General features: G+C 40.9%; 1 protein-coding gene across 1 annotated transcript; it reads right to left on the bottom strand.

Annotated features, from left to right (window-relative positions):
* Positions 1–8,967: 8,967 nt before the first annotated feature.
* Positions 8,968–20,275, bottom strand: LOC104461049. The gene is made up of 19 exons (XM_010072488.1): positions 20,188–20,275; positions 18,721–18,848; positions 17,909–18,052; positions 17,130–17,213; positions 16,410–16,577; positions 16,245–16,341; positions 15,925–16,148; positions 14,962–15,115; positions 14,678–14,886; positions 14,470–14,587; positions 14,109–14,314; positions 13,528–13,645; positions 12,691–12,860; positions 11,858–11,931; positions 11,652–11,779; positions 10,650–10,839; positions 9,899–10,040; positions 9,537–9,633; positions 8,968–9,002 (listed from the first exon to the last, which is right to left on the bottom strand). Exons 1-19 carry the CDS (start codon positions 20,273–20,275, stop codon positions 8,968–8,970), a joined length of 2,574 nt encoding a protein of 857 aa, XP_010070790.1.
* Positions 20,276–20,597: the final 322 nt, after the last annotated feature.

The following is a 20,597-nucleotide window of genomic DNA, read 5'->3' on the forward strand; positions in this document are numbered from 1 at the left end:
AGACGCGATGCTGGAAGGTGATGTAGGATTGCCTAAAAACCTGAGCTGCAGGTTGCCGAGACAGAAGTCTTGCTATTTCACCTTTTTATGGGTTTTTTTTTGTTTTTTTTTTTTTTATAAGCTTCTGAGAAATATTAAACCTAGTTTGATACAACAGTAAAAAAAAAAAAAAAAGCCAGCTGATCTTCCTAGGATTTACGTATCGCTGTTCTGACTGATCTTCTGTTTTGTAAGGACAATAGTAAATCCATAGGTATTAAACTGAATTATAAAAAAGTAAATTACAACAACACTATAAGAGTACTAATTGTATTGGTTTGTAGGCACTTTAATATTAGGATGAGGAAGAACGTGTATAATTAATTCAAGTATTGTCTATTTATCCACATTTCTACTGTACCTAAAAATCAAGAAATTAAGTAATAGTGAGATCTTTGCTTGTCAACAAATAAATATCAGTGTCATAGTCTGTATCTTGTATTATATGTCTGATTGATAGATAAGTAAAATCTAACAATGACCTTTAAATATTGTAAATGAAATATAAGCAAACTGACATTTTGTGTAGATAAATTGCTGTTAAATCCTATCTTCTTTATTAATATATACAGAAACATAATATTTCTGTATTTAATGTATAGAACCCCCTTGTTTCAATGCCTGATAAATTATGGAAGACATTTTTACATCAAATTGCTAGAGCAAATAACATTAGGCTGAGTTATCTTCCTTCTCTCTGATATGAAATAAACTGATTCAGATATCAGGAGGATGCAAAGTCTGTCCTCAAGTTGTACTGAAACCTAGAAGGGCTCTATTAACCAAAATGTCTCTTCATGAACAGCTGTCAGATCCGCTGTTTCCTCTGGCTAGTAACAGTCTGGTAAAAAGCACACATGAAACCCTCCAAAAACCAAACAAATGAGGACATAGTCTTAATCCTTAATTACTCTGACTTTCGACTGATGGGTATTCACACAGGTCTCACCACATCACCAAAAAAAATACAGGTTGCTTTATAAATCTCCTTGCAAACTGATTTGTAAGTCTTGTCTATGCTGAGGCCAGCAACACACAGAGAGGAGCAAAACCCAGGGCTGAGTTACGTTGAGCTAATAAGTGAGATTAACCTTTTCTCCACAAGGAGATGTGAGGCACGGAGAGAGCAGCAGCCAGGAGTTAACAAGCTTGTCTCACCAGGATGGACAGATCAGCATATCTGTGTGGGGCAGATGGTTTAGGTTTGTGGATACATCCTGCGGCAGAGCACTGCAAAGCTAAAGCTTTATTGCAACCTTCTCTTTTTTTCTTTTCCTCCTTCTTTCTGTTTGTTTGGAAGGAAATACAATTATCTTTGTATGTTTTTTTTTTTTTTCTCCAAGGCTCAGCCTAAGCTGACTCAGTGCTCTTTCACATGGTGCATGCATATTGGAACAATCAGCATGAAATCTATCAGTGTCTCAAAAAAGCAGCTACATTCAAATTTATACAGGTAGCACCATCACTCAAGTCGTAACCACAAGTAAGCATATCCCATATGCTTTGGTTTTGTTTTAACCCGTGTTAGATTTTTGTCATGGTTTAACCACACAGATACTCATTCACCCTCCTCCACCCCCTGGGGATGGGGGAGAGTATTAAAGGGGTCAAGGGAAAGGGGACTCCTGGGTTTAGATAAGAACAATTTGATAACTAAAATACAATAAAAATGAAAATGATAACGATAACAATAATAGTAATAATATACAAATGAGTGATACACAGGGCAACTGCTCACCACCCGATGACCATGGCCCAGCCCATTGCTGGCTAACAATCACGGAGCAGAGGAAGTCCTGAAACACCAATCCTAGGGGGTGAAGAGGGGGGAGGGGGGGCAGGAAAAGCCAAAGAGTCCAAAAGAGAGCTTCCAGACAAACCTTCATCTATATACCAGGCATAACATGCATGATATGGTTGCTGAAAAGTCCTTGACTGTCCTAGTAACAACTATAAATATCAGTATGTTATCAGCCTTCTTCTCAGCACAAATCCAAAACACAGCCTCACACCAGCTACTATGAAGAAAGTTAACTAGCCCAGCTAAAACCAGGACAATTTCACACAAGCTTTAGGGTTTCAGCAAGAATATAAGTAGAATCTTTTTTTGAAGCCCTATAAAATTATCAAACTAGAGAAAATTTTATACACATATGAGATGGCAGCACTAATGTCAGTATAGCATTTCTCAGTATAAGCCTGTGCATCTGATCCAGACTTGAACAGATAAAGAGCCACATAGACAAGGTCAGTCTGGATTATGTTTTGCAAGGGAGTGAAATTGCACATTGCCTATGGAATCTTGTACAGACCCATAACTGAGAGACTGGTCCCATGTCCTTTTCTCAGAGACTGTCATTGTCACTGGCAGCTGTAAAGGGGTACCTGCTCACCAGCACTGGCCAACCAGCAGCAGGTGCACTGGAAGATAGCCCTGCCATTCTGTGATGTTGGTTAAAGACCAGCATCATTCACAAGTTCAGTGGTTGGGTATATTGTCAGTGCTTGGGAAGAATTTTAATCTTCTTAACCTTTGTTCCTTAAATCTTCCACACCTGAAACTACAGGTAATAACTGAACTTTTCAGCTCTTTAGCTAAGGAAGCCTATAGGGTCATGGGTAAAGCAGAGGAACAAGGAGTTAGGAGGATCCACTCTTATTAATAGTTTATCTGTGACCTTGGCTGGTCATCCAGCGTTGCTGCTTCAGCTTACCCATCTACAAATGAAGACTCTGATAGCTAATGTCTTCAGAAGGCTGCTGCTCATAGACAAAGTTAAGTAATGCTGTATGCAGAAAGAGTGGCCCAGGAGGAAGTACCCTGAAGATTTGAGAACTGCGTCAGGTTCAGCATTTCCCATCACCCCAGAGAAAGTGGCAGGTGAGGGGCCTAAATGTGCTGGGCTATAGCTTGTTAGGTGCCGGTAGAGTTCCTCTGTCTCCCTGCAAGTCCAAAGTGGAGCAACAGCTCTAAGTAACCACAAAGGCAAGGCTTCGAGTTTCAGAAGGATGCTTTACTACTTCTGTGCCAGCGAACTAATAAACACTGCCTGTGCTACTCCCTAGCCCCAGAATTCCAGTAGCCATTGCCCTACCTTTAAATACTTTGATCTCCAGCACAATGTGACTGCATCTAAGGTGGCCTTAGGGAACAGTTTGCCCTAAATCACTCTGTGCTGCAATAGAACCAAAGCACATGTCCAAGATGAGGTTAGTTTGCTAGAATATAGTGTACTCTTGCACTGTTTGTTTGGTCCCCTTTCAGAGGATCTCTCTTGCCTAAGTGAGGAGGGGGGAGAAGTGACTGAGGTGTATGAGTAGGAGCTGTAGATAGGTTTAGTGCCTGCCTGTGAGCTTGGGTCTCCGACGATCTGACAGGTTTGTTTCTCCCACCCCAGAAAGAAAAGAATTCTTATTCTTCCTGACATAGAGCATCTCTCTAACCCTCTCCCTTTGTAATTCTTCTTTTTGACATAGACATTTCACTGATCCAGAGGAAATAGTCTGAATTATTATATTCTTGATGTACAAGTCCTGTTGCTACTAAATGTCATTTTCCATTAAAGTATAATATAGTCAATGTTCCTTCTCTTTTCTCTTTCCTTTACTCTCAGGAATTTAGCATATTTAATAGGTGTGAAAGAGACAAATTTAAGTCCTCAAATTGCGGGAATGAGATCTAGCCCCCAGGACTACGCAAGGTCCGTAAAGCTATACCAGATTCCAACAGCAACACTATAATAATCCATAGAACAAAGACCAAAAAGTGGAACCTCAGTCTGAAAAAGTTGTACAAGTCACAGAAGTAAAGAACATCTTTCACATACAATCATCTTCTCTTAATGTAATATGTTAAAAATCTACCTGGAAATACAGCTAAATTAGCAGCCCAACAATCCCTGGAAGTCCATGGCTGAGGAATTTAACTATATTCCGCTTAAGGAAGCAAGTTGTTTACCACACTAAAGAGAAAGAGATACAGGAGAACAAACTGAGGTTAGTCCCAATGACATGGACTCTTCCGACCCCAAAACCTCCCCCTTTTCCAGGTTAGCACACCACTGAAATTCCTCACTAGTGTGGAGAACAGAACACAGGTACTAAAGAAGAAGCCACCACATAGTTTTATACTGCATTCACAGTTTTCTCATATAAGAAATGGGTACATAAAATCATACTTCATGAGTGATACCAATCATAATGCTGAAAGGGCAGCAGATAAGTGTGCAAATACTAAACAGAGGAAGGATGAAGAACATAAGATCTTAAACAGAAATTAATTAACTGAAACATGTTTTAGAATCACAGCAAAAACCTAGCAATATAGTAACCCAGCAATTTGGTTGAACTACTTCTCCTTCACTCTCAGTTTACTGATGAGATAACTATACCATCCTGCTACTCCCAGAGTCAGTTGCTGCACTCTATCAGTAGATATTTTGCCTTTTAACAAGTGCTCCCAGTCAACATATGTATTAATAAATTAAATAAAAATTTAATTTTTCTTAAGACCAGTTTGTCTTGAGCCAGAAACAGCCCAGACCATGCATATGCTCTACCTGCCCAAAGACACTGGAGAGCAGTGCAGTGTGGCAGGCTAATGGCAAGAGAAAAGATGTGCGAGGGACACCAAATCATAGGCAAGACGGCTGGACCCCACCAGCTGCTTTCCTGAGCAGCTTTCCCTCTTCAGAGCAGCACCCTTGCCTCACCTCTGGGTGAATTGCTGAAGGGGGACAAGGTTTGATCGCAGAGACAGAGCCCTTGAAGCTTCAGAAGCCAGAGAAAAGAGGAACTTTCTTCCATAGCCATCCTAAGCCTTTTATTAGGTAAGACAAGGCAGGGCAGGGGGCTACATATGATGGATTTTATAAGTTAACTCCTTTGGTGCCATCGGCCAGGCACTTGGTGTTGCTGAAAGTAGTTGTTGCTGTTATCAACAGTATTAGAATAGGCTCTGGGTTTCTTCCCTTACCTCAGAGACCAGAGGCTATTCTACTGCAGCTAGATGTATATGATACTGCTTTGTTTAGCAGAAGGTACACTGATGGAAAGGAGGAGTCCTAGTAGGTTAGGTATGAGTCCAGGATTCAGGAACTTCATACAGCTTTCCTGTCCACAGCAGGCTTCCCACCTGAATTCAGAGTGACAACTTTGCTGCCCACCCCATAAAAGGGTGCAGTGGTGTGGTGCTTGCCAGCAGCAGTAATATCTAGATAAACGCCCTGGAGAGGGCAAGGGGGTCAAGTTCCCTCTTGGTGGGAAGAATAAGTACCTCAGAGAGAATATTCCCTCCTGGTTAAAAAGACCAGACATGGAAGAAGGTCCCTGGGCAAGCCCCAGCTCTGGGAGCAGCAGAGCTCACTCCCCACCCCCAAAGCAGAGGGGAGCCCAGGGCCACCCGCCCACACACAACACGGAGCACTTTGAAATTCTACTCTGAGGAACACCACGTAGGTGCCAAGAGGTTTTATGGTTACACATTTGGGCTGCACATAGGTGTGCCTAGGGAGGGAAAAAAACCTCCTGCTAAAGGGCTGCAACCAGTGTCTTGCAGGAGCTGCTGCTGGGGGAGCTGCCACAGCCCCTCTGCCAAGGGCTGCCAGGGGCCATCCCTCCATCTCTGCAAGGCAGTAATTGAAAAAAAAAAAAAACAAAAACAAAACCCCACCACAAACACACACAAAAAAAACCACCACTACAACACACCAACAAAAAAAAAACCAACCCCGCAATATACATGTATACATACATGCACCCCAACTTCTAAGGAGCCAGTATTTGACTTTTATTCCCCAATTTGTTTTCCATACAACCACACATGCTATTATTGCATTTAACAGATGGGAAACTCACTTGTGGAGATAAGTCCCAGCTCCCAAAAAAGCAGCTTGCTTTTAATGAGCTGGAGAAGTTGGGTCCATGAGAACCCCCTCTGTGATCAAGCCCCTGACTTCTTCCTTCTTTACACAACAACATGAGTCTAGGCTTACTCTTTTATCAGTATGCCAAGTAGTGTAAAAACACCCACTCAGCTTACTTTGCTTTAAAACATTTAGTTGAAAGCATGTTCTTGACTGGATGTTGAGGATCTAGCTAACAGTGTGCTTCAGTGTGTCTGGACTCACACGCGCAAATGGAAAGAGCATTTATATGGGAAGGACAAGCTGAATACTCAGACTTGTGGCAGGAGCCAAAACTTGAACCAAAGCTTCCCAAATCATTAGATGATTGTCAGAACATATTTTCCTTTAGATATAGGTGCACAGCATTTACTCTTTTACTGAAGATATTGAGATTTAAAACAAAACACAAAGCAATATACCAAAAGAGAAAATTAATTGGGCCAAAAAAAAGTAAATGTCAGTTTTCCTAATTTTTCAGGATTAATAATAAGTTGTTGCTGCTTTAAATCAACAAAGCAGTACATAGTTTTAATATACTAGCCTTGTCATCAAATACAGACTGAATAGACTATAGTAAAAATGAGAGCTCTGCCTTTCCGTCAGTGACCAAATATGAGGCTACTTGTAGCATTGACTTACCACCAGTTATTTAAAGTGGAAATAACTGCCTGCACTTCACTTTTATTATTGTTCCTATTTTCCTATAAAAACAAGTCACACCAGACTTCTCTTTTCCCTTAAACTTTTATCATTCACCTGTTGAAATTGCAGAAGACATTAAGTATAAACAAAGAAGATTGATCTTCTTTCAACTTCTGTTAACAGGGATATAAAAATAACCTCCCAAATACCAAGGGGAAAAGCATGTGGTCATAAAATATCCACTTAAAAGACAAAGAGGTGTTGATAAAACACTTGAAGAGGATTTTTTTCTTTTATTTTCATATATATATGTATATAACCAGGAAGGCAGTTCCTGATTTTTAGTACAGACACCTCTGAGGTGGAGAGAGTACTACCGTCATGTCTTTAAAAGATTTTACTGATTTTCAAATAGATTGTGTGTCTTGCATGTTGTTGAAAACAAATCTGACAAGAAGGTTTATATAAATCCTAGTCCAACAATGGATGATAATCTCCTTGAATTTTCCAACATACGAAAAAGGTAAAGGATCATCTTATCTATTAACACATCTCATTTTGCAAAATGGTATTAAGGTGAGCTTTTAGAAGAGCTGAAGGGTAGAGCCACAGTTTACCGGGGCAGGATCTTTCTTTTCAACAATTCTTAAATTCCTGTCAAGAGAGAAAGAATCAAGATACTGACTTATGAAAATAAATGATGAAGATACCTTAGACGAGATTGGAATAGAAAGATGGTATTTTCAAAAAGTGATGTTGTCCTCAAGTCTTGGTTTGAAGAAAGGAATCACAAACCCAGGAATCCACAACAGAGGCTGAGATAGCAGTACTGAAATAAGTTGCCCAACCTCACACTTGGTTCTAACAGCAGTCCCTAGTTGCTACATTTCCCCCTCCTGCACAGCTGTAAGAGGGGAGAAGGTGGCTCAGGCTACCCAAGGCAGCCCACGCTGTGCTAGATGAAGATTAGTACTCACCTATTTGGAGAGAACACTGTAACAGTCTCATTTCTTGGGAGACTGTCAGCACAATGTAAGACACACAGGGAAGTCACCATGCCACTTGAAGTGCCCATACTTGTGTTCTGTTAGGTGCAAAACCCTGGCAGCATATTACAGGTGTGTCATTTGATTTCTCAAAAGACTGTGCCTGCAGACTGAAGGATAGCTAGTACTTAACCCACCGGGTCGATGTAGGGGAAGACACTGAGCATGAAGTCACTGATTTATCAAGTCTGCTGTCAGGCTTATATATTCTACATTTTCCTTTTATTCCCATCCTGACATATTTACATCTCATTCCTCAATATCACAGCTCCATGGCTTTAGTCTTCACCTACCACAGGAGTAACAAAATAATACTCCTTTAGAATGGTAGCCTCTGCTATTGGAAAACACACTTGATGCATAGCTAGGGATTTGACACGTCCTCTCATTACGAAGTCCACACAGATTTTTCCAGAAGTGAGAATAAAAGACATCTACTATAGATATGCTTAGCAGGCAACTGGAAGACAGTTGACAACAGAAGACTTACAAACGTGAGCTTGTAATTATAGCATAACTGTTTAGTGGGATCTCTGTACAAGTATTGTAGCAACAGAGCTACAACCTTTTAGACATCATGCTTTTTTCACAAAGTGCAAATAGGTTCACAAAATAGTTTCTTGATCAAGTTAGCCTTCACAGAAATTCCCTATAGGGTGATTCTACTTAAGATAAAAAGCAGACACTCATCATTGTATCTTCAGCCCTAAGGGATAATAATTCATGATAAGCAATAGCTTTCCTTAGAACAGGCAAATACACTATTGAATCTGAACTGTTTTCACATCACTGTTCAGATGCAAACAAAGAAATTTTCCTCCCATTAAGAAAAATAAGAAGAAAAGTCTATAATCTGACAGGAGCTCCTAAGCATGTTATCTAGTAAGGAAGAATTGTTAACACTTTGTAATAATAATAATAATACATGGACTCTACCTACTGCTACAAGTCTTCACTGAAAGATCTTTTTCCTCAGCTAAGCAGTCATTGATGCTACATGTGAATGATTTCCCCCCACACTAGGCAAGGTAACTTGACATTGCAGAGCCACAACACTCCTGTGAGTTCCACAGTTTGTGGCTTTTCTGTCATATAGCCCCTATGTCAATAGCCACTATAGTATGTTTGTCCCCATCTTGCTTCAAAAACCAGTTTCTCTTACTGACATTAAGCTCCCTTCAACCCTTTGTTCATACCGAAGCTTTAAAAAAGCCCAGTGATTTACAGTTGACTTCACACCTGTCGCCACCTTCCTCTCACTACTCCAAACCAGACACGTCCAACTGCAAAGTGACTGGACACAAGTTTTGGACATGTTAGCTGGGCAGTCTAGGTCACATGTAAGTCACACAAGAGACGCAGTTCAACACTGTAAAGGAACACAAGAGAGCAACACAGTAATTTAACTTAAAGGTATGTCCATGCTGGTTAGCTGAGCCTTTTCTCAGTAGACACCATCAATATACATTTTCCTAGTAGATACTTCCAAGATGTCCTTACTTGTAAGTCTGGGCAGGCTGTGCTTGCTTAGGCCACCTACTGTAACTTCATAAAAAGTTCTTGTTTAGAGTTAAAAGTCAGTGTATTCACCTACAGTGAGAAGAAACACATACAGAAGTCCATTATGTTACAATAGCAGTATGCTTGGTATTTCGGTAGTGTAATTTAGGATTGACACCAACCTCTGCTAGTCGTTTTCCTTCCTAAAAAGCACTGCTCCAGATGACGCTTGCCCGTGTGATTGTGGTTTTGCACTGCGGCCTAGGGAGATATTTCATCATTTAATTTTCTGTACAGCACACGCTAGGACTAGAAGTCTGTCATCTGACACAGCTCCTGAGAGCATGTGCCATGTTGCCAAGCAAAGATTCAGCAGTGATTTCAGAAGCGCCTGTTTTCTTACCAAGCCTGTGATTCCCAGGATTGCATCTCTTTGGACAAAGAAAGCCTGAAGGCTGCTGCATAGTGCTGCAGATCACCACGCTGCAGTGGAAATACAGCTGCAAGACAAGAATATTTATTGTGCGTAGGGGAGTCTTATGTGGCAAACATGTGATATATACACTGACTCCAAAGGAGATTAACTGAACACTGAATTAGCTAGTCTTTATTCACTACTCTGGGTGTTATGCCTTCAAGGAGGTGACTAGTAGCTCCAGGCAGCACCTGGCCAGCCGAGATCTCACACAGCATTTGCTGCACGCACTGCTCCAGGCTCACACATCGGGACTGCCAGCAGCACGTGACAGAATGGAGACATCTCACCTGCTCTTCCAACAGAGTTGTGCCTTGTACAAAGGTGAACATCCTCACTTCAAATCTCTTTAGGTGCTGAGGAAATTTTACTCTGGGACTGTAGTTAACTTTATGAAAGACTGTTCTGTAGGAGTCTTCGCTGTTTTCACACCTTTTTGGGAAAGTGAAAGACAACATTTAATTTCAACTTTCATCACTTCAACCCAATCTTAAAAAAAAAAAAAAAGTAGATGGACTAGAGAGGAGCTTTTCTCTCTTTCCTCTGGCCATAGGGATATGGATAGAACCTCCCACGTTCATGATCCCTGCCTTTGGCCACAAAGTTACTTCTTGTTCTTTCTTTCCAGCTGGAAGCTGTTAGCTAGAAGCACTTCTTGCCACTCCCGTGACCTGCGGCCACCAGAAGGCATAGCCACTGTGCCGACACTGACATGGGCTCCACAGCCTTGCAGCAATTGCACAGTCAGGACAAACAAGGTGTCCAAGCTGATTTCTTTCCTCTTTCCACCCAGCTGTGGTCAGGGGCTGTGCTGGTTTTGGCTGGGATAGATTTAGTTTTCTTCATAGTAGCCCTGTAGTAGGGGGCTATGTTTTGGGTTTGTGCTGAAAACAGCGTTGATAATACAGAGATGTTTTCGTTATTGCTGAGCAGTGCTTGTAAGGAGTCTACTATGATGAAAATTAACTCTATCTCAGCCAAAACCAGCACAGGGGCCTTGTGTTGAACAGTTATTAAACACAGGAGGAAAGCCCTTCTTACCCATTTATAATGATGGGCCACTGGGGAAGGCTGTCCTGGCTCTGGGAATTGGTAGCCCAGCAGTCATCCAAGTTTAGTTCAAGTCTTGCATCTTCAGGTTGGAGCAGCTCAACTTCAAAATACAGTGCCTCCCTCAGGTATTTTACCACGGGATATTCCAGTTCCTGATAGGGGTCTGAATAGGATTTCTCTGGAAGAGAACATTGATGTTAGAGTTTCCTTTTTGCAGGGTAAGTATTAATGAACTCTGTTTCACTCTTCTTTCCACCACCATTTACTCTGGCACAGTAATGACACAATCTAGGGAACATATGGATGCAAACTGGGTTAGGATGGTAGAAAAATAGGAACTGGTAACAAAAGTAAAGATCTAAACCATATTCCTTGGCTTTGAGGATCCAGAAGAGAGCCATTCCTCCTTCTGCAAAAACCCATTGGAGCACGATGCTCATTCAAAAATGTCTCTAGAAAGATACTAATAAAAAATAACTAGAAATGCATCAGGGCCACTCCAGTCAGGGTGAAGGTTTGGTTCAGGCTTCAGTTATCCCTTTCTGCCAGTGTAGTTACTATTTTACAGCAGTATTACATGTACGTTCCTTCTCTGACACAGGTTATGATTATTTTGGTCAGTGCTAACTCTGCTTAGCAACACTTAGGGAGCTGATAAGGTAGAGAAGCTGATATCACACTGACTACACAAAACTTTGAGCATGCCCAGACCAAGGAGGAAAACCACACTCATGTCAGCGATAACATGAGCATCTGTCTGATCCACTATAGATATGTGACCATTTGTATTGCATTTGGGAATGGAAAACCTCTGTTAAAGGCCTTAAAGAGGTTTCCACTTCATCCTGGGAGATATTCAAAAGTCATCTGGAAATGGTCCTGGGCAACCTGCTCTAGGTGACCCTGCTTGAGCAGGGGGGTTGGACAAGATGACCTTCAGAGGTCCCTTCCCACCTTAACCATTCTGTGAAGTCTAATCACACTGGTTACCTTTGAAAAGCTTCAATGAAAGAGCAAGAGAGCCAAAGCCTGACTCAATACTGGGTGGTGGGTTCTTCTTGGATTCATATCGGACACCAACAGTCTGCTTGATTATGTATGAGCATGCAAATTTCAGTCTGTGGGAAAAAAGTTTAACATTAGATTTTAGAAATCAAAATACTTTGCACAACCTTATTCTAGGGAATGACACTTACTGGTATACTAGTGTATCATTACCAGGTCTGAAATAGAGTACGTCGTTTTCATATGTCATAGTTGTGCTATTGAACTGAAAGATATATATCATTAACAGACAGGACAGTTACATTAGAGTTTACTTTGGTTTTGACAAAATATCCACATCCCTTCACTTGACTGGCCAATTACCCTGAGCACAGTATGCTTAGGAATGGCCAGAAATTACCGGCCAACAGCCCTATGCCTGCTGAACTAAAGCTGACAGCTATGCTATAATTAAGAAGAAACAGATTATTAGTTAACAATACCTTGAACATGACACAACACTCCAGAAAGAAGTGCACTGGGATTAAAAGGTCAGTTATTTCTGTTGACAGAATTGGTGTCTAGCATGATATGCAACACTCACGGATGTAAGCTGCTTTAGTGGGGACCTGAATTTGAGCATGATTTGATCCTTTCTTGTCTGTTTTCTATTTATGCAATATGCAGAGCAGGTAGCCTCTAGTATTAGGCCAGGTAGTCATTATCAACACCTAAACCTGCTTTTGCAATGCATATGAGTATACATCAGAGTAAACTCACTTTCAAGTCCATTACTAAATAATTCAGAGGGGTAAAACCGAAGGCTAATTTCAGAAAGCACCTCTGGCCTTGAAAACTGTTTTTGACCAAGTAAGAACTTCTGCCTAACTGAATTTAGTATTCTCAGAAAAGGAATATAGATATACTACTTATCAAAAAGTCACCTGTGACCTTCCTGCAGCTTCTGCTCAACTCTGAACCTCTGCCAGTTTTAGTAATAACCCTACCCCACTGCAGAGTAAACTTCACATGACTAAGCCCTTACCTTTCTACTTGTTCCACAAGTGTTCACATTGAACTTAAAGGTTGCAGTCTTCTCTGTCACTAGGCTGGGTTTGCACTGTCTGTCCCTCAACACAAGCTGGCTGGTGTCCATGTCTGCAATTCCTACCAATTTCACTGCAGTAACAACCACAGTGCCATTGGACAGGCACTCTGAAAGAGAAAATACAGTTTTCCATACAAATCGGGACTTAAGCTCCTTTGTTCTGTAGCCTAGTACAACAAAGACATTCTGTGTGGATTTGCTAAGAAGTATTTTTGCTGCTCATGAGGACTAAGTTTTGAACAAGGCTCTCTTCAGTACTAACACTATTTTCTTCAAACTGTCAGCAGAATGTGCACTACATGGGTGAAGTATGATTTCACTCACCTTTTCCTTCCCAAGAGGTCTCGCCCCCCACAAAGGGATTTTTCTAGCCAAAATATTCAATGCCTTCAATCCAGATGAGTAGCTTTAGAATGATTAATTTATAAACTGACCCTCTCTATCCCTAACCTCTCCCTTCCCCCCAAAAAAAACCCCAACCCAAACAGCAAACCAACACACCCAAACCAAAAACCCCAAACCAACGGCAAAACCCCTTTAAGAGCTTCATGTTTTTGAAGGTGTAGGGGGAAGTAGAGTTTCCTTCACTCTCTCCTACACTAGGCAGGATAGTCACTCCAATCTAATTTGACTTGCCTTTGTAGGAAATCTGACAGGCAGATAGGATATCACACAAATACAAACTCTAGAAACATTTCAGACTCTGCATGGGCTTGTGTGACTTCGTTATGGAACACAAATAGCATTAATAGCTAATCCGCAACATGTTATTACTTATTAGCTCTGAAGGTGAAAATCTGCAGGAAACTGAGAAGTCCCTCCTATTAGCCAAGGTGATGCCATCCTTCAAGGTTAAGTGGAGTGAAGCCTTTATTCCAGAGGCATGAAAATCCTAGAGATAACCATCACAGGATAAACAAGAGAATCAAGACACATGGTTCAACGAAAGTGTGCAAAACAGAAGCAGGCAGGTTATCATAAGCCAAAGGTAATGGGGCTTAATCAAAGTCAAATCCACAGAAGATTTATTTTTAATCTAGAAGCCAACACAATCAGTTTTTTTCAGTCATTATGCAATAGAGTGCAATACAAACTCCATTGCATGTACAATTGCCATTAAAGATAACTCAGCCTTACAGTACTTTCAGAATTTTTTTTTTCCTTGACTGTTACTGTCAATATTAACCAAGGGAAATTAAAGTGTTCTTCCAAGCACAGAAAACAGGCTTCAAAGGATTAATGGAGGACTATCTCAAAGGAAAGTTTTATTTGATGACCTTCAAGGACATAGTGCATCATGTTCATATCTCACAGCCAGAGCATGCCTTTCAATTGCACCATGCTGGCATCCTTACCTCATAGTTCACATGGGAAGAAAGGAAAGGGACAGAGATTGCCAAGTGAGTGCCATTGTCCCTCAGGCTGTAGTTGTACTCCTGCGCCGCTTCTGGGGTCAGGTGCCAGTCTGAGATAAAGGGTAGCCAGTTTTGGTCCACATTTCCATGAGTGATAAGGAGATGAAGGTTCCTCTCATCACAAAATCCTCTTGCACTGGGCAGTACTGTAACACAGTCAAGAGTCATCCAGAGTGCTAGCTGCCATCAGAGCTTAATAGGTCTATTTAGGACTGACAGTATTCCTGGCTGAAGTAAGCCCAGTTAAGAGCAGTATTCACAGCCAGGTTAGTACAGCTTTGCTCAAGTTCCACTAGCTTACCTGCATCTTTCACAGTGGACACTGTTATGACTGGGACAGTGAAGGTCTCACTTGTTGGATGGATTATGAATGCAACTGTGACGTTCAGGGTGTATGCTCTCACGTCTGCTCTCATATACTGGGAAAAAAATAATATTTAGAAATAAAAATCACCAAGTGATAGCATTCATTTCTATACCATGGTATGCTGCAGTGTCTTAGTACACACCTCTTTCTTAATGCTTGGTGCATTAAAGGGGACTTGTATTACATAGGCTTTGCTTCCATTAGCATATCTGATCTCATGTGTTAGATATCCGTGCTGAACAGCTTCAGGTACAGCAACAGTTGCCCCCTCAATCGTTAAGTTCACAAGCTCCACATCAGGAAGGAACGTTCCCACTGTCACATTCATTAGCCTCACACTCAGATTTGAGTCTGAAAAGGAACACAATAACATTAAGCTCTTATAAGTACCAAAACCTTCAGTAAATTCCATGTTAGGCTACTCACAGTCGGTTACAGCAAGTTCTACTTGTTCAAATGGAGTCTCTATTTCCTTGATGATAGTATGTTTAGTTAGTCCCCATTTGTTATCTTCCCACTGATGTTCCAGGAACAGGTTGATGGTGTATTTTGCCCCATGCTGTCCGCTGCTCACAGAAGTCTAGAATTTCAGATCAACACTCCTTAGTATAACATGATTTTGCATTAAAGTTGTATTGTAGCATCTCAAGGTCCTGCTAGAGCTACAACTCAAATGATTGTCCTTTTCAAATCTGTGGTCCTGCTTTTATACTGGGAAACAAATCTGCAAAACCACACCAACTCTGAGGAGTCATGATCTCTTCAGTGGCACTTGCTGGATCACTATTATGGGCTCTATTTTTGCAGAAGAGTTTAGACTATCTCAGAAGACTTCCTTTTGAAATTGTCCCCCATTCGTAAATTTCAAAGCACCAGGGGACTACTTCACCAGTAAAAAGGCTCCTCCTGCAGCTGCCGCTGAAGTTCTGTTGTTATAACATTTGCCCAGGATTCAGTTCACGCCAAGGAACTATATTTAGATGTATAGTTTTGGCCCATCACAATATCCTACGGTCTGGTGGACAAATGGGTTGTTCCCATTTTCTTAAATGGTCTGTCTAAAATACAACAGAATGCACACATGCTTTACAGTCCAGTTAGGACTGTCTCCAAGCAGTATGATGTCAGGACTAAAAGGCAAAACTCTGTATTAACCTGAGGAACGAGTGAAATCAATAGTTCTGTACAGTATTCTGTCCATCTGTGCTTGTACAAAGTGGTGCTTACAACAGCTATCTTTGGTTAAGGCTTTTGGGGTTTTAACATATCCTTTCTTCCCCTTCACCCCCATCCTTCATTTGGAAGGAAAATAATGAAGAACTATTCCTCTCTAAGGGAAGGAAAAAAAAAGGAACAGAAAGTCTGTTGCCTCCCACCTAAGTCACTAACCTTGTAATAGCCACCTTCTGCACCTATTGGTATCTTCATTGTAATTGCATTTAAGTCATTCAATAACACATATTTTCTGGAAGCCATTTCTTTGGCAGAGAGTTTATGCAGATCCACACCAACTTCAACAAGCACATCCTTAAAACTAGTTGCTCCAGCAGAGAGTGGCTGAACATACTTTGGAACAGTCCAGATGATTGTTTTATTAGTGTAGTCCACACCATCTTAGGGAAAAGATATGAAAGCTGTTATCTCATTACTCTGGTTGTAAGTCAGTCCCTGTACATTTAAGCATTGGACTAAGGTACCACATTTCTCACCTACAGGACATGCCACAGCAGTATCCACCATCAGGATCATCCATCGCTGTTTGTAAAATATACTTGATCTCACTGCAGTAAAGGTAATTCCTTGATCCTGTAGGAAGAGATCTAGTTAGACCTACACATCCTGGCAGCTTTCTGGGCCTTAATGAGCATACCAACCTCAACCAGCTGAATTTGTGCAGCAGTGTATGGTACTCGCAGCAGAACCCTGGTGTCTGTTGTGTTGAGTCCATAGCCTGCACTCCAAGCATCACTCACAAGAAAAGCCTTTTTCTCTTCTGGTTGATGAAACACTATTTGCCATATTGAGGCTTCCCCTGCTTTTACCTGCCCAGAGAAATTCATTAACAGTTTAAAGATTCTATTTGAAGTTATTTTTTTGTTTTCTACACTGAACAATATATTGTGATATATTGTATTGAACTGCCCAGCAGTTTTGTAGCCTTATTCTAAATACTGCTAGTGTGATGCTTCTCCAGCCTTCCCCTGCTCAGCCTCTCACATACAGAAAACTTTCCATGTTAAGAGCACTGCAGATTAACTGCACTGCTGCATTGCAAATATAGGGTCCAAGAAGAACAAAGCCCATCTGCAGTTCACTCCTGGTCCAAGGGGTCCTAGAGACTGTTTTTGTTGCAGTCTCTTGCCTGGGGGAGACTTGATTTCTAGGCTCTTTGAGAAATCAGTTTCCATTTCTTCCTTGGAGACATAGCCTAAAGCTGTCTGTATTTCTAACGTATAAAATCTCTGTGCTAAAACCACCTGGTACAGAAGTTCTGCTTTTTGAAAGGACATTTTGTACTGTGTGGACATAGAATAGAAGGATGTTGTGCCAGAAGTAGCACTACATTTCACTAGGAAAAAACCCTGTAGTTTCACCTCTGTAAAGGCAAGAGTCCAGTCCTCAGGTTCATCCTGAATGAAGTCTTTTACAGTTTGTGGAACCTCCTTCCTGACAGAAACCTGAAGGGAAAAAGCCACTGTAAGGGGTTTGCTGGTAGCAGTTGCTTCCTTCTCTCCAACACTCTACAAGTCTTTCCCAATACTTTCAGAACAATACAAGACTGCAAAGGGCGACTAGTATTTTCTAAAGGGAGTTGTGCCTGCCTCGCTTTCAAGTGAAAAATTATGGCATAAAATGCTGTCATGCATGGTAGATTATCTACAGTCCACTTGATTTCACTTTCTATTTTCTGCATATCTTTCCATTTCTACTTCCAGTTAAAGCCAGAAATTTGTTCTTCACTCCCAAATCCTCTTCACAGAGGAGTCCTTTTTCCCTTGTCTGCATTTCTCCCCATCAAATTCAGTAGGGGAACTTACTTCAGAAAGCATACATTTCTAATATAATCTCAAACAAGGTTTTTTGGGGCAAAATTCAGCAGATTCAATCCATTAGCTCAACCTTTTGAATACCATTTCACAACTTGATTGGCTATTAATGCTGGCTAGTTGGCTGGATAAGCATAATACAAATGAATCACTAAACTCAAGATGCATGATGTGTATTTACTAGTAAGCTGTTCATGGTTGGGCATTCAAGTTCTGTTTTCAATAAACATTCCTAGCTTCTAAAAAGCTTCCAAAGATATAATCTTCAAGTATTTTCCTTCTTACCTCATTTTAAGTATCTTCACATTTGTACTTCTAGTACTTACCTCCATGTAGTTACTTGCACATACTAACTCTCTTGGACTCCACGGGCTGTAACGGCAACTTGCACTTTTCAGATGAGTTACAGCGTTTTTCATGTCAGGAGTATGTGATGCTTTGATTTGTACAGTTACTGTGAACACATCTTTCTGCATGGACACAGGGAACACTTGCTTGTTAGAACAACTTTTCCTAGTTAGACACCACTACCCTTATGAATTAGGAGTAGCTTACAAAATCCACCCACCAGACTCTGCACAGAAGGGCAACTCCATTCTAAAGAATTATTGTTTTCTATTTGGTTAAACTATAAAAGCTATATGCCTATAGGTGTCTAGCTACATAGCAACATAAACACTTTGGAGGGTAGCTTCAACCTTGCACATAGCCCTAGAGCTGGACAAAAAAAAATGCTCCCTAAAATATAGCTGATCTTGTGGTTTATGACAGTAGCCGTGAGCAAGCAACACAAGCAGACAAAGCTTTTGAGCTTTTACTCTAACGTGTGTCAGGCACCAAGTACTAGAGCAGAGTGCAACACAGCTGCCAGACAAAATTCACTGTTCTTATCCAAGAGAAATCAGTTACCCTTCAAGAACAAGTGTTCATCTGTGCTTTGCTGCAGGACATCCAAGTGGCAATACTATGGTATGTTCTCTGACTTCTGGATACATTCAAGAAGAATTAAATCACTTTTTTTGATTAGATATTCAAAACATTATGGCATCTCAGTTAATAACTTTCAATAATTTGTTAATCTTTTGTATTAAGGCCATATACAACAGCACTGTATTCAAAATGCCAGGAATAGACTTACCTCTAAGCGAGCATGGCAGCTTAGTGCAGAAGCACGAAACTCAACGTTACTCCAGTTGCTGTAAGTTACTGTATAGCCACACTGCGATGCCATGGCCTCATCTAGCTCCCAGGCTATGCCAGATTGATCTACAGGAAATTAGTGGAGTGTGGTATTAGTGAGTGTAACTCCTGCTCTGCAAACTCCCTGAGCTGACCTTGCTCCAATATGGCCCAGCTGCATACCCTCGGCTCAGGCATAAGAGAGTTGCAAAGTGGTGGAAAAGAGCTGTGAGAAAGTCTATAGAAGGTAGGAAAGGTAAAATTACAGAGAGTCTGGGACAGGGAACACCAGCAGCTCAAGGACTGAAGATGGAAAAAAAAAAAACCAAAACCCAATCATGGAAAGATTAAATCTTAAAGGGGCAAAACCCCCAGTAAGCACGGAACAGTCAGTTACTTCAGTATCAAAGTTGTCAGGATTGACAGGTGATGACAACCTAGCAACATCAGGAGTCTGATCTGTGGCTGGCTCAGGCCCGTGTTTCTCTGATGCCTGCCCTGCCTGGCTGACAGAGTCTCTTCAGTGGTCTTATAGCAGGGCAACAAGCACAGTAAAGCTTAGATTTGTTTTTTTAGGCTACAAAAAAATTGTAGTGATTTTTGGCTTTTTCCATTTTGTGTTTTATGTTTTTTTTTTCTTCCAAAAATAATGGCTTTATATGTTCAAGCTATACATATCCTAACTGTCTTTCTTCATGTATGGATGAAGATGCCTAAACAGAGAACATATAAGCTGGTTTTTACACAAGTTTAACATTCTAGAAAGATGGATGCTATGTTATGTTGTGGACTATATCTAATTAGACAGCTAACTAGCATGGAGAGCTAGCTCAAGGCTAAGTTTACATTTTATGCATATAATCTTACACCTGATGATGTTTATAGCCCAAAAGTTATCTCACTCTGCCCTTCCAGGGCACTCTGAGGTGTTCTTCTCTCAAATGCACCACAGAGGGTCCACCTAATTTTTCTTAACTTCTTTAAGAATTTATATGCCTCCACCAGGTCCTTTAGCTGTAAGCAAAGAAGGTGGAAAACTACTAGTGCAAAATCACTAATGTCATGCCAGCTTCAGATAGTGAATTTTCCAAATAGTATGGGCTGTTTCTGGAGAACACTTTTACCAGGAGGGAAATCCACCAGCATTAACATGTCTAGAAACTACTAACCACCATGTCCATTTCAATTTCAGTCCCGAGACAGCCATGATTAGACTTGATATTGCTAAGTTATCACTTGATAAGGCTACAGGATAGGTTATACAGAATTAAAAGTAGGATTTGGCTGTTACTTATAATGAGGTGCCACTTGCTAAGCTCCACGAGTTTAGAATAATCCAGGGAATTCTAATATAGGAGGACCTCAGAGAATTTTATATATTTCACCCTGTGTGATTCCCTCTCCAAGCTCTTCTGTACCAACTTACCAACAACAGAAAAAGATAAGTATTTGTCCTCAAAGTATTCTGCACTCGGTGTAATCCGCAGAAAGTTCCCCAAGCACTCCCAACTCATAGGTCCTGTGTTGAAGGTATTGAAAGGCTAGTAAACAGGTGGATTAAAGGTAACACGCAAACAGAAACCTGCTACTTCTCAGGCTGCTTTATAAAGTCCGTGTTGTGATAGTCATATTCTAGCATCTCTGGTAAGGAGGTGATAGAGGTTTTTTTGTTTGTGGGTGTTTTTTTGCCCCTTTAAAAAAAAAAAAACAAAAAAAACCCAGAAAACTCCTAACCAGCAATACTTCCAAGAGACAAGCCAGCTCTGAAATCAGTATTCCAACAGTAACTGTGTCTGGTCAGCTGGCAATGCTGCCTGCAGCAGCCAGTCATGTAAA

The sequence above is a fragment of the Pterocles gutturalis genome, unplaced genomic scaffold (genome assembly GCF_000699245.1).
Source record: "Pterocles gutturalis isolate BGI_N339 unplaced genomic scaffold, ASM69924v1 scaffold11972, whole genome shotgun sequence".
Taxonomy (NCBI): Eukaryota; Metazoa; Chordata; class Aves; order Pterocliformes; family Pteroclidae; genus Pterocles; species Pterocles gutturalis.

Coding starts and splice junctions, on each gene's coding strand:
- LOC104461049 (XM_010072488.1), bottom strand. CDS start 20,275: ATGAGTTGGGAGTGCTTGGGGAACTTTCTGCGGATTACACCGAGTGCA. Junction 14,588..14,677: donor CACCAAGCATTAAGAAAGAG/GTGTGTACTAAG, acceptor TTTTTTTCCCAG/TATATGAGAGCAGACGTGAG. Junction 10,840..11,651: donor TTCATTGAAGCTTTTCAAAG/GTAACCAGTGTG, acceptor GTTCTCTTCCAG/AGAAATCCTATTCAGACCCC.